Here is a 17,996-nt window from a genome sequence, read left to right as displayed (position 1 = left end):
TTTTATTCAAATATTACTATTTAGGTTTAACTTATTTTTGTTTCAGTTTTAGTTTCATATATTTCCTCTTAGTAATTGTAGTACTTCAACTTAAAAAAAAAATCAGTTAGTTGCCAATGTAACATTTCTAATTTCTCGTCTATCGTTGACATTTTATTTCAGTTTTATTTCAAATAAAATGTTTTTAATAGTATCAGTTAATGATAATAATCCTGATCCTCAACCAATTTAATCTTCTCTCTCTGTCTTTCACAGCAGAGAGCACAAAACCAAAGCAGAGGCCTGCAGAGCGAGAAAAGGTGAAAGAGAAGAAACCATCCAAACCTGTTAGGAAAGTACACAGATCTTCCTCTGCACCAGACTCAAATACTAAACCAGGTCTGAGTTCTCTTTGTCATTTGTCATCCTGTCTTTTTTACACTCTGTGTTCTCAAGCAAACAGCTGGAGCTTATTTAAGCAAATGCTATTGAAATTCAGCATCTGAATGCACATATAACAGTGCTTAATTGTAGTTTTGCATATGACGATCACAATCTGAACTGAAAATGTGCAAATGCTCTGCTGAACACACACACACATGCTGGCAGCCCTGTGTGAGCCTCTCTTGACCTGCCAGCGTTACTGTGCCCTGTTTTCTGCAAGACATTCTTGGAAACAGACGTGTGTGTTAATGTCCGTCTGCAAGCACAAGCTAAGTCTCTTATCCCAACAGAAATTTCTAGAATGTGTAGCATGCAGATTAACAGGATAACTGCGGCAACAGTGACGCAGGAATGCTTGATGTGTCCCAGCTCAAACCGCTGTGGCCTCGCTGACAGCTGGAGAGGTGTTAGTCTAGTCACGACAGGATGGAAAAGTGAAATCGGACTCCTCCTTCCACCCCTCAACTAGTTTATCCTGTGTACCCCTAACTTCAGAAATAGTGCTTAGTACTTCTCATGGTGTCTCTTAGTTGAACTCAAACAAGAAGGTGTAAAACATAGGTTTGTATGTGAGTGCATATGCTTCCAGCTGCACAAATTATATTTTATTTTATTTATATCATATTCCAAATGTTTTGGAGTGCAATGCACTCTGTACACACTGAATTCTCAACATTGCTGCAAACAGATATTTACATGAATTGACAGTTTGTGTCAATTGTCAGAGGGTGAGAAATGTATTACAATTTGATCTTGCTAACCTTCTTGTTTTTTTATAATATCATGCACCGATTAATCATGCACAGTAAGACCAGAATCATTTATTAAATACAGTCCATTTTGCATTCCCGCTATCATTAAATGCGAGCGGGGGGTTTTCTCTGGAGAAAGATCATTTTTACCAGGAGGGTTGGTTTAATTAAACATCTGTGTGAATGTGATTCAGTGCAGCTATTCTGTCTCTTTATTATTAGTTACTTTTGTCATACTTTCCTTTCTGCCTTAATCACATTTTTTTTAAAATAAAGTACAAATTAATTATGGACCAACTGTAGTCTCAAGGTATCTGCGTAACCTGTCTCCATAGCAATCAGCACGTCATCATGGCGAGATGGGCAGAAGCTGGTGAAGATAATGCTGGGGCCACCGCCACGGTTACACAGAGAGCCTCGGGTGAAGTCCTCGGAGACACAGATGAGAACAGGTGAGAGGATGATATATTTGCCAGGCTTCGCACCCGTCACCATGCTGACCGTTACAGTTAAACCGAACCACAAACAAATGTATATATTCGTTTTGCCTTAAATATCTTGAGCTATTTGGTTTTTGGCTTGTCATATTTTGAATGCCCAACCAAATGATGTCCTTGAGGTGTTTTCAATTAGTTTAGTTTATTGCCAACCGTTATTAAAGGCTACATTTGTTGCAAAGCACTAGTGTTCCAGAAGCTAGTAGCCCAAGTGTCAGGTCTATTAATAAATAAAGATTCAGACAGTCTCCCCACATTGGTCAACTTTGCTGCCCAGTGACCATAATGAATAGGGTTCGACTGGGTGTTTCTGATTCACTGCACAAGTCGACCTGATTCCTTCCACAGTACTGCTGTCCTCCACACACGCAGGGCTGGACCCAGACTTTATACAGCCACTCTGATACTGATTTATTGAACTGCATAGATGGAAATGCTCAATGCTGTATTGATTTAAACATTATATGCAAGCAACTGCTAAAGGGGATGTTTTTCCAGTTCAGACATAAATACATAAATACAATACAAATAAGTAAAAGCGTTGTGTTTTGTTTGTCGACTTATGTATTTTTTTTAAATGCTCGATTTATACATATATGTATTTATTTTTTTTTTTTACATTTTAATCATTTAGCAGATAATTTTATCCGAAGCGACTTACAAATGAGGACAAAAGAAGCTCAGCTGGTTCTCATAAGAACACCTAGAAATTTGTTTTGCATTTTGCTCTGAAACCGGCAGTGCGTAGCCTAGATTTGTTTTTTCTTAGAATGGAAATATTATACAATATTACAGTTTGTCGATCTAAAACTGTGCTTGTGTATTAACAGCTGTCAACCATGTCGGTGCGCAAATGAGTGATCTAAAATTATTTACCCAGCACATTTTATTTTTATTTTGGTCATGCATGCGCACCTGCGCACCACTTATGCTCTATATATATATATGTATATGTGTGTGTATTTATTTATTTATTTATTTATATACATTAATAAACTATGTGTATATATATATATATATATATATTGTGGGAATTCATATAATATCTTTCATGTTCTTGGCGTATTGAAATATTTGTAAAACAAAGTGTCAAATAATATAAATTTTGTTTCCTGTTTGCCTCTCTCTGTCTTTTCCTGCAGGACCCGGTCCCCATTCCAGCTCTGATCCTCGTCTTGAGCGTAGCCAGCGTTCAAGGCCCAATAGTGCAGAAAGACCTCGCAATCACGTTCTTCCAGAAGAGCCAGCTGGACCTTCCAGATCAACAAAGGGTGATAGAAGAAAATCTCCCAGCACAGACCTTCTCTCAGCAGACATCCGGGGTATCCTAGATGACCTGCAGCTGGAGGAGGACAGCAGCAGGAGAGCAGAAGCGCCCCGCTCGAAAGTCCATGCCTCAACCAGAGTTTCTCGTAGTGCCAGTCCTGCCAAGACTATCAAGAGAGCAGATCCTCCTGAGCATCCCATGGCAAAGAAGCGGCACTATGACGCAGAAGCGGTGCGACTGTATATTGCTCAAAAACAAGAAGAAAGGAAAAAACGGCAAGCAGAGGAGAGGAGGGCTCAGCGAGAGGAAGAAGAGAACAAGAATAAACGCCTACAGGAGCTTTACAGGAGACAACGAGCAGGGGCCACCAAGGGCCCAGTCACATCTGAAGGTCCAATAAAGAAGCGGCTCCAGGAAACATACACCAAACTTCTGATGGAACAGACTCGGCTCAGAGAAGAGATCAGTGGCGGTGCCATAACAAACATAGTCCAGCAGGTAAACCTTTATTGAACAGCATTTTTGCAGTTAAACATCTTGTCAAACTTATTATTTAAGATAATACAACTATTATATTTTATTATATTGTTAAATAAAAATGCTCAAATATTTTGAGTGGTTTTTGGGAAAAGTAATTATATTAAATTGACACCATTTTAAGGTACACCAGCAAGTTTGTCATCAGTCATTTTTTTTTTATTAAATTGATTGTGACAATAAAAGTGACAGCAAAGACATTTATAATGTTACAAAAGATTTCTGTTTCAAATAAAGACTGTTCTTTTGAACTTTCTATTCATCAAAAAAATGTATCACAGTTTCCACAAATATATTAAGGAGCACAAATGTTTTCAACTTTAGTAATAATTAGTGGTCGACCGATATATCGCCTCGGCCATTTTTCAAATATCGGCATCGGCCTATACGTTTTTCTGTTTGGCCGATGTGTTCGAGGCGGGACTTTTATTTTGATGGCGCTGAGAGCGGCAGCGCCTGCGCACACAGTGTTCACATTCTCCTTGTTCGCTGTTGTCATTAATAGATCTGTCTAATACGCACAGAAATGTGTCTAATAATCAGAAAGAACTGTTAAACAAAGGAATTAAAATGTATACAAAAAAGTATTATAACGATTGCTTTCATATTATTAGTAACAAAGGCAAACATTATAATACTTTCTCGTTTTCTGTCAGCATTCAGCAAATACGCATTTATATCATTTAAACAAATCTTTGAATGACTAATGAACATTTAATTTCAAAAATCAAGCTTGGTCAAATTCAGCTGTGAGATCTTGTGAAGTGTGCATTTGTATCCTGCATGATCGCGTGTTCTCTGGGTGACGGTCGATCCGTGCAAATTGAATGCTGACAGGAGGAGAGTTCAGCTTCAATGGAGACGTGCAATCGACTAACTTTAAACTCATGATTTCAAATTATGCTGCGCTTCATGCTTTTGCCCACTGTCATATTCATGTGTGCTGTATGTAAAAGGAGTGTTACCGTGGCTTTATTTGAAAAAAATATGATTCCCAAATCCCAATGCACACAAATTTCCCAGAATACTGAGTGCCCTGTTGGTTACAGTGTTTACTTCCTTTTTAATTACATTTTTATTAAATATTTATTTATTTGTGAAAAATACTTTGTCATTTAAATATAAGTATGTTTATTTTACACATTTATTTTTTAATCCATTTTCAAATTCTTAAATATTAAAATAAATCAAATGATATCGGCTTTATATCGGCCATCGGCCACCCTGCTTTCCAAGATATCGGCATCGGAGTCGGCTGTCAAAAAAACAATATCGATCGACCACTAGTAATAATAAATGTATCATATAGGATCATGTGACACTGAAAACTGTAAAACTGATAATTCAGCTTTACCATCACAGGAATAAATTAAAATAGTAAACAGTTAATTTAAATTACAATATTTTACAATATTACTATTTTAACTGTATTTGTATTGTAATGAATAAATGCAGCCTTGGTGAGCATAAGTGATGTCTTAAAAAGAAAAAACGTATATAACTACATTATATACTGAATATCATGATCATATTAACTATTGGACACCCTGGTGTCTAGACAAAATCCATAATGATCGACCACTATTTTAAGTGTTTTTGTTGTTACATTGCAGCCGAGAACAGTATACCAGCCATCTGGAGAGTCTGATAAAGAAAACAAAAGACATGATCGACCTCAAAGTGCCACCTCCAGCAGTGATCTGTCCCTTACGGGGCAATTCCAGCCTCCTTTCTCCAGGTAAAACACAAAGAGTCCCATTCCATTACATCATCTGTATCATAAGTGTAATGTTTGGTTTTCCTGCTAAAAAAACCCTGCTTCTGTAAGCAAAGAGCTACCTTTTTTTTGTTGTTATTTATCTGTTCTAAGCACTGAAAAGATTAACTAAATATCTCCTTTCTCTAAATGGGAAGTCATTTGTATTCCCTTAACACAGATGACCTGCTCTTATTTCAAGTAGTTCTGTAAGAACAGATTAATCCGTCAGCTCAGTGCTTAGCGAGAAGTGTTTGTTGCTAGCCTGTTTTGGTTTCCATGGCCACCTTTAAGTGCATGTAGTTGGCGGTGTCTTCTGCGTATTGAGTTTGTGAACACTGGGTGTTCCTAAAAATGGATTAAAACTGACTTCTGAATCTCCTAATTAATTATTTTGGTGAGATTACAAAATGTATGCCATATGTGACTCAATTTAAAATATTTACTATACGTTTTTTTATGTTAAGTAATGTTTTTGTGTAGCAGTCTTTTTTTTGTCATTATTGTACTTTAATAATCTGTTGTCTTGTATTGTTTCTGTAGGAATGGTTTGGGTTTTGCAGGGTCACCCTGGCTTCAATCTGACCAGTGTAGTCCTGCTCTGAGGGTCAGCAGCTCCCTAGCACCTCCTTCTGGCCATATCTTCTCTCAGCTGTTAGAACTTGATCCAGAACCTTCACTACCTAACAGAGAGTCCCTAACTGCACATGCGGTGTTTCCCTCAACCACAGGCCGCAAAATGAGTCGTATTGAGGCTCTTAAGGCCACAGCTGCCTCTCTCTCCAGCCGTATTGAGAGCGAGGCACGTAAACTAGCCGGTGCCGGAATAAACTACGGTTGTGCCAGGGATACAGGCACGGGTCTTTTAATCCCTAATGATGACCGCTGGGCTAAACCTGTCAGTCCGCCAGTCAGAGAGAATCCGACAGATTCTGATGACCTGGTTGAGAGGATTGAAAAACTGCTTGCTGCGGGTCATAGCACCTATGATCAGGCCCTTCCAGGTGTGGGCAACCTGCACAGCTTTAGGGAGAGAATGGAGACTGGGAACAAACAAACACTTGCACCTTCTGGCCTCAACTCTAGAAACAAACGCAAGACCCCTTCTCCTCCAAAGCCCTTTGTTCAGGAAGTTGAGCTGGACTCCAGCGGAGGTTCTATCAGTGAGGGTCCTCTGCTGAGTGAGGGCAGTATATCTGACGAAGACCTGCAAGAGCTGCCCAAATCAAGACTGGGAACCACAGGATACAGTGCACATCTGAATGGAGACAGTTTGAACCCAATTTCACGCTTTCAGAAAGAGGCAGAGAAGCACCTGCCCTTTAATGTGTCAAATATGGTACAAGGAGGAAACAGTGGACCATGGGAAGAACTGGCCAAGGGAAGCCCACACAGTGTTATCAATATATTCACAAAGAACATGAGCTACAGCAAAGGTGAGAACTTCAAAAACTTATTTGACCTGTGTTGTTTAACTTTGTGTACTATAGCAGTGCCAAACAAGGATTTTTCTATACATATTTTGTCAAAACTATAATATTTAAATGTTTAAGTATAATATTAGACAACTTTAAAATTTGAACAATATATAAAAACATACAAATAATATTAATATTTTCTAAAGAATAATTTAGAAAATTGTTTTATTTAAAACTATATAAATAGTAGTTTTTTTGTTTTTTGCTAGAAACAGCTTAAATGTGTTTATTATTCAGCTCATTCTAACTGATGTGTACAAGACTATCACTTTATGTATATGATACTTTTTTTTATAAAACAGCATTTATTTAATGAAAAATTAAGTAATATTGTGCAATATTATTGGATTTTTTTTTACTGCATTCTGCTTTAATATACATATATATATATATATATATAATCTTGAGATGGTAAAGCTGAATTTAAAGCTGCCATCACTCCAGTCTTCACTTTCAAATGATCCTTCAGAAATAATTGTAATATGCTGTTTTGATTTACAAGAATCAGTTTTCATTATCAATGTTGAAAATATCTTAGTATCATTGCTTCTTAATATTGTTGTGGGATTTTTTAAAATTTGAAATAGAAAACTTTTGTAACATTATACATATCTCTACTGCCACTTTTGATTATCTTAATACTTAAAAATATTAATTTATTTAAAAAAAAACTAATTTTACTGACCCCAAACTTTTGAACAGAAGTTTACATTTTCATTGAACATATTTGTTTTTGTAGCATTTGAAGAAAGGGGTGGTAAGAGTTCTCCGGCTCTCCGCTCTGCTCTGTCTGGTGCTAGCTCATTGGATGGAATGGTCTACGAGGAAGACTTTGTTTCCTCTCGCGCCAGTAGCCAATCAGCATCCAAGAGAAGTCCCAATGGGCTCAGGTAAAACAAAATAGTTTTAATGCTCAATAGATCACTACCTTTTATATTAAAAAATTTTTATAATTGGAAAAAATGAAGTAAACACAATGTCTAGTATTCAGCCTGAAGAGGGCAGTGTTGCTCTATAATCATACATCCTTCAGATTTCACGTGCTCCATGTAGAATCATATACATACTGATAAACTCTGATGCCTTCTCTCCACAGTAATGGCCACGGTCGGTTCAGTCCTCCAGATGAGGTGCTAAGTGTTAGATCTGCATACAGTAACAGAGCTGGGGAGCGATCTCAACATTCACCAGCTCTTACACCCCTCTCCTCTCCACACTCAGCCAGCTCAAGCAGCAAGAGAGGTCAGATATGTTATAGAGGTCCACATCATGTGATCTTGAGTCTAGTACAGTGTGAAATCCATTTCTGTGCTCCGTGTACATTCCTATAGGGATAATTCAGAAGTACTGGTACATAAACACCAGTATATTTGTAGAATCAGCAATACTGACTGAATTTCACTTATGTTGGTTGTGAACACTGACATTTTTGTATCATGATTGCATTCCTAATTTCATCTGTGTACATACCTACAGCTTCAGAAAGGAGCTTGCTGGAGGGACAAAGAAACACATCATCTGCAATCTCTGATCTCCCTGCTGAGGGTTTTAAGAAGAGCGGCTCAGAGAAAGCATCCAGTCGCAGCTCTCACAGAAGCGTGGACACAGACAGCACACTGGGGGGTGTCTCAGTCCACTCCATCCATAGGTGAGGCCTGGTAAACACATTAACTCACACTGATAAAATGTAAACCTTGAAGCAATGGTAGGTCTAATAAAAGCATCTGAACAGTCTCTCGCATTTATCTTCATTGCATTTTTAACGTTGGCATAGTTGAAGATAGCTTTGATTTTTATTCACTAGTACAGTCATCTTTCATTGCCATTCTGCTAGTCTGCATGTCACCGGACATGAACTCGGACATTTTGAGCACAGAATGGAAATATCTTTCCACAGAACATAATATCCATGCTGTTCCTGTTTATCATAATTATTAGAACCCAGAGGGGAGCCAATGTCAATATTAGTTCTGCTATATGTCAGGTGGAGGGTATAAGTGTTCAGCCTGCTGTAGTTTTTCAGAAAGCGAGACGGGAGGCAACATGCACGTTCACACTGGTTCTTTTGTTCAGTAGGTTAGCTGTGCTGCAGGTCAGGCTCATTGCCAATGAGATATTTCCCCCTAGTGTGACATTCGAGCCTCCCTGTGGCATTTGTTGAAGCCTGCGAGTCAGATTCCCCTCATGCCTACCTGTGTTTTCAGCTGTATCTTCCAGAGATGTGGTCTCTGGATGGGTTTATACAGCAACAGAGAGTTTTAACTGCATTAACATAAGTTTAAGGGATACTCCCATCATCGGCGCACTTCTTGGACATTATTTCCAGCTACAGTAGCACAAATACCTTATTGTTAAGAGATACTGGACTATTGGAAGTTTTGGTGGTCACAGTAGAGTGGTGTGCACCATTCAGCTCAACCTGTTAGCGTGTATCATTTTTTTAATCTTATTAGTATTTTTAGCTTAAAAAGTTTACCCTTTAGATTAATTTTCAATTAGAAAATGTTGTTAAATAATCCATGTGAAGTTGGTTTGTTTATTAAAACAAATATAACAATAACACAAATGTATCAATACAAAATCAAATAAATACAGCTATTCAAATGTATTGCTTTTTAAAATAATGTTGTTATCATTATTCTCAATAATATTAATAATAAACTTTTTTTTTTCCCCAAAACTAGCTTATTGACCCCAACTACTACTACTAATATTGTTAATATTTATTCTTATTATTCTTAATTATTTTTATTTCCCTGTTTTGTTTCATTAGTCATTTTGGCTCTGAGGGAAATAAATCTCCCCGAAGTGCTCATACAACTCCTGCCGCAGGTTCTCCCGCCAGCTCTGGTTCTTCCCGGTTGTCTCCAGGTGACAGTATCCCAATCAGAGGGTCTGCCCAGGGGTCGGGTTCCCCTCACGCAACTCTGCCCAGTTCCCCCTCATCAGCTGCCAGGGCTAAATCCAACCCCTCACCCCATACTCAAAGCCCAGGAAGAACAGAGCACAAGACTGCAGGTAAACTGACTGTCTAGATTTTTGTCTAACTTGTAAGCAACTGCAATTCTAAAGAAGTCTGCTGTGATGGAAAAAGAATTTCAGTTCAGGAATGGAATTGGTTTACTTGCTCTTCTATGTGTCCCCAGGTTCAGCAGAGCTCCAGTTTGCTCCTGGGGTCCTCCAGCAGCGCCTGTCTGCTGAGCTCAGTTACCTGGATGCAGTGGAAGAGTCAGTGCGACAGCTCGGTGATGTGGAGCGAGTGAGAGGCGTGTCTCTCGCTCAGCAGGAAACTGTCTCGCTTGCTCAGATTCTCAAGGTGAAGTTATGGACCTGCTAAAGTGATTATCTGACCTACTGTGGTCATGTGGCCATGTATTTGAGGATGACCTTTAACCCACGTCTTTTGCAGTCTCAGCAACAGAGGCATGAGCGTGAACTGTACTTACTAAGAATGAAGGCAGAGCAAGAAGCCCTCGAAACACAACGGCAACTGGAAGAAAGCAGACAGAAAGCTGCACAGGTATTTGCACCAATTTGTTAATAGTTTAGGATCTTTTGTTGAGGACATTTCATGTCAGTTTAGTTTGTTGGTTTCATTTGAAAGCTGTTTGTATGATAGGTGCGCTCTGGTATACTGGTATTCTGGTATGTATATATTTTTTTAACAGTACTGAACAAGTTTACATGTATAAATAGATCTACAACAGGGGTGGCCAACTTTGGTCATGGAGAGCCTGCAGAGTTTTGCTCAAACCCTAATCAAACATACCTGAACAAGCTAATCAGTGTTTAAGGGTTAATAAAAAGCTACAAGGTAGGTTGGTTTTTGTCAAGGTTGGAGCAAAACTCTCCAGAACTGATATTGACCACCCCTGATCTACGAGGGAAGGATGATGAAATCAAAATCTGATTCAGACCAAGTTAAAAATGGCAGCTTTAGTTAAATGATTTGCATGTTTTTAATAAATGGATACTCGTGTTGGATTCAAGGCCCATGCAGAGCTGCAAGAGGGTTTACTCCAGTCTCAACGGCAGGCTTTAGGAGGTTTGCATGAGGCCACAAACAAAATGATAAACCAGCAGGCTGAGGCTGCACGCCACACAGCTGAAACGGCACAACACATTAAAGAGGTGAGCTTTTTTCCCCCAAATAATTCTGGATTGAGTCACTGAAAATCTCATTTTATTTCTAAATATAATTACCAATAATTATGATTTTTAAGAAGCATAAACTGGACAGAACAGATAGAAGGGTTATTATTAAATAAGCTAAACATATTAAAAACTATTTTGTTAATTGAAATAAAGGCAAAATAAAATACAAGTATAAAATGAAAAACTTTAGACAATTAGAAATTAAGTTAACTGGAAATAAAAGCTGAACGAAAACCTAAACAGTAAAAAAAAAAAGAATAATAAATACATAAAAAAAAACAGGCACAAAACAAAAATTGTCAGCTTTTATATATATATATATATATTATATATATATATATATAAGCTTAAAGTTAATTCAAAATATTTATAAATTCTCTTAATAGTATATAAATAATACTAGATAGAAATTCCATTCATTTATTTCTATTGGTGGATCACAGTTGACAATATGGCTTGTATGTAGAGTCTTTTTACAGTATTTGGACTAATTTTTGTAATTCAATCTTGACTCACTCGATGAAAATAAATGATGAAATGTCTAAAGATTCTCAGTCCCACTAAATATCTAATACACAAACTCTTGGGTATTTAATTGTATGCTACAAAACCCCCAAAAGTTTAGAAACAAGATTACATGCTTATCTTCTCAGAGTGTAAAGTATCCTCCCTCAAGGCACTGTGGCTCTTTCATTAAAGTCAGCTTGAAGAATTAAAAGTGTATTTGACTCTCTCTCTCTTCCTATAGATGACTGAGCTGGCTCGTTCACAGATTGCAGGAGCGTTAAGTGTTCCTGGCCCCTCTATTATGACCCTGTATGATCAACAGAAACAGCACAAACGCGGTTTGAAACCGCAGCAGCCACACCCCCACACTGACAGGTAACTCACTCACCTCAGACATGGCCATTCACTATTCTGATTTTTCTTCCTGAACCATGCTTACGCTTCACTTAAGCATAAAAGCCAGATAATGTTCTGCATTAAAGGAATAATTCATTGGGAAATGAAAATCTATCATTATTTCGTGTTGTTCCAAACATTGGATCTTATGTGAAAGTTTGAATATGCAAAAGTGCAGATGAGAAATGAGAGCCACGGCAGGGGATTTGGAACAACATGGAGATGAGTAAATCATAATGGTATTTTCATTTTTGGATGAACTGTCCTTTTAACCATGTTTTCATTTTCCATTTTCTAATGTGGAAGATTTTTTCAAATTTGTCATGTTAGTGACCATGATCTATACATCAGTAATGATGCTGTTTTGGATCTTCTCCAGTAGCTGGATGAGTGAGCTGTCTCCTGAGAGACGTAAGAGTCCATCAGAGGTCGAGACTCCACCAGACAGCCTGTCAGAGTCCATCCCTTCCAGAAGACCCACCATCAGGTAACGCCATGTACTTTTCATTTTAGCCAATTTTTCTTTTACAGCACAAATGAATGGTTTTATAGAACATAGTGTGTAAATGCTGATCTCTCTGTATTTAAGTGGTGGTGGAAGCAGTAGTACCCAGCGGAGTCCACCTCATTCTGATCAAAAGGAGAAGACACCAGGAAAAGACAGGAGCAGTAGTTCAGTGGAGGACCAGGCTCACACCACTGCCGATGACTCCCTTTGCTCGGACAATGTGCGAAGCCCACTTGAAGAGAAAGGTAAAGCTCACATTTTTGGGGGCAAGCAACTTAAATAGGCTGTCCTGAGAAATGTGAGCTGTTTTGACCACTTCCTGTCTATTCCTCCAATCAGCAGACAGCGCCTCCATCGCCACAGAGTACTCTGTGAAGTTTGATGACTCTATGACAGAGGATGACATTGAGGAAAGATCGTTCCGCTCTCTTTTACCATCCGAGGCCCACCGACGCGAATCGCTGGACAGGAGGCCCAGTCCTCATCCCGACACTGACGACGACCACAGCCATGACAGATCCAGCCCCAGAGCGAGCTCAAAGGTGACATCCTGTCAGCTCTCCTCATGCAGCATAACTCTGACCCCAGTTGTGTTCAGTACAAACAAGCCTGTTGTGTTTTGTTCTATTTGGTTGTCATAGTTGGAGTTTGTTTGTGTTTTCCTGGTGTGTTGATAAGAAGCTCTTTGTATGGGATGGATAAGTGACTCAGCTCTTGTTTTTCCCCTGCAACCATATCACGTTATACACAGCAGGATGGCAGCATGCCCTTCTCAAGTGGTCAGGACAGCTTCTCAAAGTTCACCATGGATTTGGTGAGTCAGTACATGAAGGAGGAGGAAGTTCGCGCTCAACATCAGAGTTCTCTGCTGCGTCTGCGTCAGAAGGCCCTCCGAGAAAAGACCAAGGCTGAACTGGCGTGGCTGGAACACCAGAAGAGGCAGGACAAACATTCATTAACATGAAATCAAAATGGACCATATTTGCTTTCTTAATAAATATATATATATATATACACAACTGTTCAAAAGCATCAGTAATGTATTTTTTTATGTTTTTGAAAGAAGTGTCCTGTTCATGAAGGCTCCAATTATTTAATCAAAAATACATTAAAAACAGTAATATTCTAACATTATTACAATTAATAATAGTCTTATTATATTTTTAAATGTAGTTTATTCAGATTTTTTAGAAATCATTCTAATATGTTGATTTGGTGCTCAATAAATATTTATTATTGTCAATGTTAAAATTATTTGTGCTTTCTAAACCATAGTATTTTTTTTCAGGATTCAAAAGAACAGCATTTATTTAAAATTATAAATCTTTTGTTAAAGGATTTTACTGTTACTTTTGATCAATTCAATTTTATATTTGATCAATTTAATTGAATTAAAAAAAATCTGTCCCCAAACTTTTGAACCGTGATGTACGTCTCATAACTGAAATGATTGAAATAGAACCCCATACATTTAAAGGCAGTAGCGTGATCGGCTTGATTAAAATTGTTGAACTGTAGTGACATGCTCCTCATCTCCTTTCTTCTCCACTAGGCGTCTCCGAGATAAAGGAGAGGATGATAGGATGCCACCCCTTCGTAAGAAACAGAGAGGCCTGATACTGAAGCTAAAACAGGAACAGGTGACATTCATATGTGGATTTATGAGATGATCTCTAAGCTACACTTGCAAATGAATGTATTATAAATTAAATAGTCATAATTGAATTACTTAAGTGTTGTCATGTTTAAAGGCTAAACTGTTGCTGTGTTGTTTATCCCCAGGCAGAGATCAAACGACTGCAGGAGGCCAATAAAGCAGCGAGGAGGGAGAGACAGCTGCTCCTCAAACAGCAGGAGGAGATTGAAAGAATGAGGCACACAACACTCAAACTCAAAGAGCGGCTCAAAAGCGCCGACACAAAGCTGGTCAGTCCTCTGAAAGATTGTGGTTTCTTAATCTTCCTAAATAAAAGCTTTTTTGTATCTTGTAAGTACTCTATATGTAGTGAATTGAACATATCGCACTTTTTTTTTAATGAAACATCTGCAGGAATCACCCGTTTCAGGTGTGGCGGAGGAGTCTGCTCCGCCCAGCGTGATTGTGACAGATGCAGAGACCCGTAGCCCCTCCCCCATGTCTGTGTCGGGCAGTGAAACCAGTAGCATCATGCAGAAACTGAAAAAGATGCGGTCTCACATGGACGAAAAGTAAATAAACCCTCATGCATGTTTATTTTCTAGCCTTCCATCTTTTCCTTCTTCTGTCCTCTCAAATAATGCATTGGTTTGTAAAGTCGTTTGATTATGTTAACCAAACTTTAATGACCTTATGCATATGTTATGTCCTGCAAACCTCTTTCAAGAAGGCCAAACAAACAATGAATGTTTAATGTACTCAGGAGCGATTTCTTATTTGACTAGCTAATGCTACGAATAACATGTATTCATTTCTTCGAGGTTTGTCTACAGCTTGCTGACCATGAAACATTTTAAAGTGTTTATTTCTTATTATTTATTTCTGTGTGCACAGTGTTTGGTTTGAACATAAGTGTGCTCTGTGTAGGAAAACACCCCTCTCCCTTTATGAAAGGAGGAATCTTTCACATCTAAAATAGAAGAACAGCTTCCTTATGCCACTAGTAAACAGGATGTACATTCTGCCAGTGAGATTTCTGAAACAAGCTGCAGGTCATGAGGTTTCTCTAATGCGTTTCATGACCTCCACATGTTTTCTAAATGCTTTGTATATTGTGTGTAATCTCATTCTCCCATATTCAGCCACTCAATCCTTGACAACAGGTTCTTGTTTACAATCATATCTTGACAACTGGTGAGGGTCGTCCCATTGGTCAGAAACTTTTCATAGCACTGACACAAATATTTATGTCCTAAGAATAAAATTTGTACACAGAGGGAAGGGGATTTCACGCTTGTCTGATTCAACTAATCACATGCTGTGTTGCGACTGTAGCTCCGTTCACACACTTCTGCTCACTTTCTAGCTGTCACTAATAGCATGATGATCTCTTTTGTATAACTTCCAGCTGTATTTATTCAGTACTATAATCACTTTATCCTGTGTCTCATTCGAAGTGATTTGTAATCCAGTTTAGGCAGCTCTTTTTTTAAAAGCAAAGATAATTGTGATTTGCGTTGTCGTCTTCCCTTTATTTAGTTCATTTAATATATTAATGTATTTACCCTCTTATCACAGCAAAATTAGCAGAATAACTCACTTGACATGCCTGCATAGAGAAACAACTTGGTAATTTCACAAAGAAATGTCTGGGTCATAGATCTACAGCATAAACAGTTGTTAAAAAAAATAAAAAAAATTTGAAATCAGCATAAATTAATTCATACTACCATTATGTATATTCACAGGTGTTCATAACAAACATACTTATGAATAATTCTGTTTACATTTTTTTATTTTTTATTATTGCATTTAAAATAAAATACTACTACTTTTTTGTTCACTTAAGGTACTTAGAATTGAACTTTGTGTCAGTCCAAAAAATCTTAACAGTCCTAAATATTATTTTTATTTTGGGAAGACACAGGTGTTTCTGATAATTTTGTGAGACTCTCCAGACTGCTGTTTGGGGCAGATAAATGTTTCCAGGCCACTTTTTCAGAAAAGCTTGTAATTACCAAGACCTTTCATCTTCATCTTTCATCTACTCGTAAACTTTTTTTTTTGACTTGTTTGTAAGAATGACACTCAAAGGTAGTGGCTTGTTAAGGATTTGCAGCATGTAGTTAAACGCTAAAAGTCAATAACTGGTTGATGTGTTTGTTGCACAGTAGCTAGAGAAAAATAAGGATACACATGTTTACACTCAATCTCTCTTTCTGTCTCCATATCTGTGTTTCTTATGTCTCTCTCTCTCTCTACTCTTTTATTATTTAATTCTCTCCAACACTGTTCTTCTTGATTTTTTTTTTACTGTCCTCTCCTCTCTTTCTTCCTTAGACACTGTTCTCCTGTTCATTATTTCTTCTCTGTCTTTACGGCTCATCACTGGGCCTCTCTGTCTGTCTGTCTCCCAAAACTCCACCCCAAATTCCAGCTCTTTATCTACAGCCAGTTGGTCAGGTACAGTTACCCACAATCCTCCTCTCTCTTCTCGTCCCTCCCTCCTCCCCTCTCTCAGCACCTATTTCCCATGGAGCATGCTTTTGTTCATCCACTACCACAGCTGGGTTGGTGGGGATAAAAACCGAAAGAGGAATGCAGTGATGAATAGATGGATGAAAATGAACTGGCTACACCATTCTAAAATAAGCTGATTCTTTGGCTAAAGCTAGTTTGATATTAAGCGTAGTTATTTATCTGACTGGGGAAGATTATTTTTATTTCTAATGATTAAATTATTTACCAAAAAATTATTGATCCGTTGTGATTGGTTTTTGAGCCTTTATTTGCTGATCAAATACAGGCAAATGTTTTGAAAAGAATTACCCTCAATCTCAAAGCCAAAGATTAGACTTGTTTAAATCATGGTGGGTTAAATGAGTGATTTCTGGGTCTTACGTCTTTTGTCTCTGTGGTGTGATCCTGTCAAATCCAGTCTTTGCCTTGTTGCTAGTCTGTTTTCTATTAATATGTAAATGTAATTTATTTATGGTGAATCTTATGAAAACATGTCTACATTTTACATTAAATTCAAGGGGGAAAAATAAAAGTCTATTTTGACCTTTTATGACCATCAACTTTACAAGAAATTGTAAAGTGACCATCAAATTATACAAGAAAATGAATACCTCTAAATGTTCATTCCTGTAATGCAACAAAATATTTTTTACATGATTTCTTTTTCATTTTAATGTTGTAATGTTTCATTTATATTTTATGGTCATTATACTCTCATTAATGTAATATAAAAATATTTAATATTAACATTTATTTAAATTTATATTATTTGCATTACAGAAATAAGGGGGGTTGAATTATTTAGTAACTTAATTGTCATGAAAATCACAATGTAAATCATCTTAAATATACTTTTATATACTATAAAAAGTATATACTTTTTTTTCTGATTTGTGGTGAAATACAACCCCAACAACTTTCGTGAGCTTCAACCATGCACCACACACAAAGCGTCTCCCTTAAATCAGTTCTTGAACTTTGTATCGTGGTGAGTGGAGACCGGGAGGAATATCTCTTTTCAGACAGGCCGGGCAGACTGATATATTGTATGCTTCTGAATAATGCTAGTTTAGGACTTCTTCATCTGCCCAATGGCCACAGTAAATCTTAACTCCAGCCCCTGATTAAATAAGTGTACCCCGCGATGAGCTAATGAGTATATATGACTGAGGCAACATAATACAATTTATGGTTAGATGAAGATGGCCGCTGTATTCACGAAGCAAGACGATTGCTTTTAGATAAAGCCATCTGTTTTTCTCTAATATGTTTTTAATTATCTTAAACCTCAATGAAAAAGCCAGGCGGGTTTGATCTAGCAGACCAAAGTCATGATACATGGAGGTCTTTTTTCTGAAAAAATAATGACCTGCCTTCAGTGAAGCACAAGTTTTTACCTGGCACAGCTTGCTAAACTGATAAATATGCTTGAAATATTCAGTACAGCTTGTGAAATTCTAATTCTTCAAATTTCACTTTAATGTACTTTATCTTGTCTAAAATCTATACGTTTGTATTGCCAAAGCCTTATTTACAGTATATATTATATATATATATATATATA

General features: G+C 37.5%; 1 protein-coding gene across 3 annotated transcripts in view; it reads left to right on the top strand.

Annotated features, from left to right (window-relative positions):
- LOC107599002 (centrosome-associated protein 350) overlaps positions 1–17,996 on the top strand; it is a 43,126-nt gene that overhangs the window by 16,301 nt on the left and 8,829 nt on the right. For 2 of the 3 annotated variants that reach the window (XM_016290487.1, XM_016290486.1), the window contains 21 exons: positions 256–378; positions 1,511–1,627; positions 2,815–3,437; positions 5,090–5,214; positions 5,776–6,668; positions 7,450–7,600; positions 7,807–7,952; positions 8,187–8,358; positions 9,484–9,728; positions 9,857–10,026; positions 10,120–10,230; positions 10,701–10,841; positions 11,614–11,747; positions 12,148–12,255; positions 12,358–12,521; positions 12,616–12,818; positions 13,028–13,215; positions 13,829–13,916; positions 14,059–14,202; positions 14,327–14,484; positions 16,253–16,375. In XM_016290487.1, coding sequence (XP_016145973.1) covers positions 256–378; positions 1,511–1,627; positions 2,815–3,437; positions 5,090–5,214; positions 5,776–6,668; positions 7,450–7,600; positions 7,807–7,952; positions 8,187–8,358; positions 9,484–9,728; positions 9,857–10,026; positions 10,120–10,230; positions 10,701–10,841; positions 11,614–11,747; positions 12,148–12,255; positions 12,358–12,521; positions 12,616–12,818; positions 13,028–13,215; positions 13,829–13,916; positions 14,059–14,202; positions 14,327–14,484; positions 16,253–16,375 — 4,327 coding nt within the window. The remainder of the gene's footprint in view (positions 1–255; positions 379–1,510; positions 1,628–2,814; positions 3,438–5,089; positions 5,215–5,775; positions 6,669–7,449; positions 7,601–7,806; positions 7,953–8,186; positions 8,359–9,483; positions 9,729–9,856; positions 10,027–10,119; positions 10,231–10,700; positions 10,842–11,613; positions 11,748–12,147; positions 12,256–12,357; positions 12,522–12,615; positions 12,819–13,027; positions 13,216–13,828; positions 13,917–14,058; positions 14,203–14,326; positions 14,485–16,252; positions 16,376–17,996) is intronic. The other variant, XM_016290488.1, reaches the window with a different exon arrangement.

The sequence above is a fragment of the Sinocyclocheilus grahami genome, unplaced genomic scaffold, assembly GCF_001515645.1.
Source record: "Sinocyclocheilus grahami isolate Dianchi unplaced genomic scaffold, SAMN03320097.WGS_v1.1 scaffold259.1, whole genome shotgun sequence".
Classification (NCBI taxonomy): Eukaryota; Metazoa; Chordata; class Actinopteri; order Cypriniformes; family Cyprinidae; genus Sinocyclocheilus; species Sinocyclocheilus grahami.
This window is presented reverse-complemented; position numbering and strand designations above follow the sequence as displayed.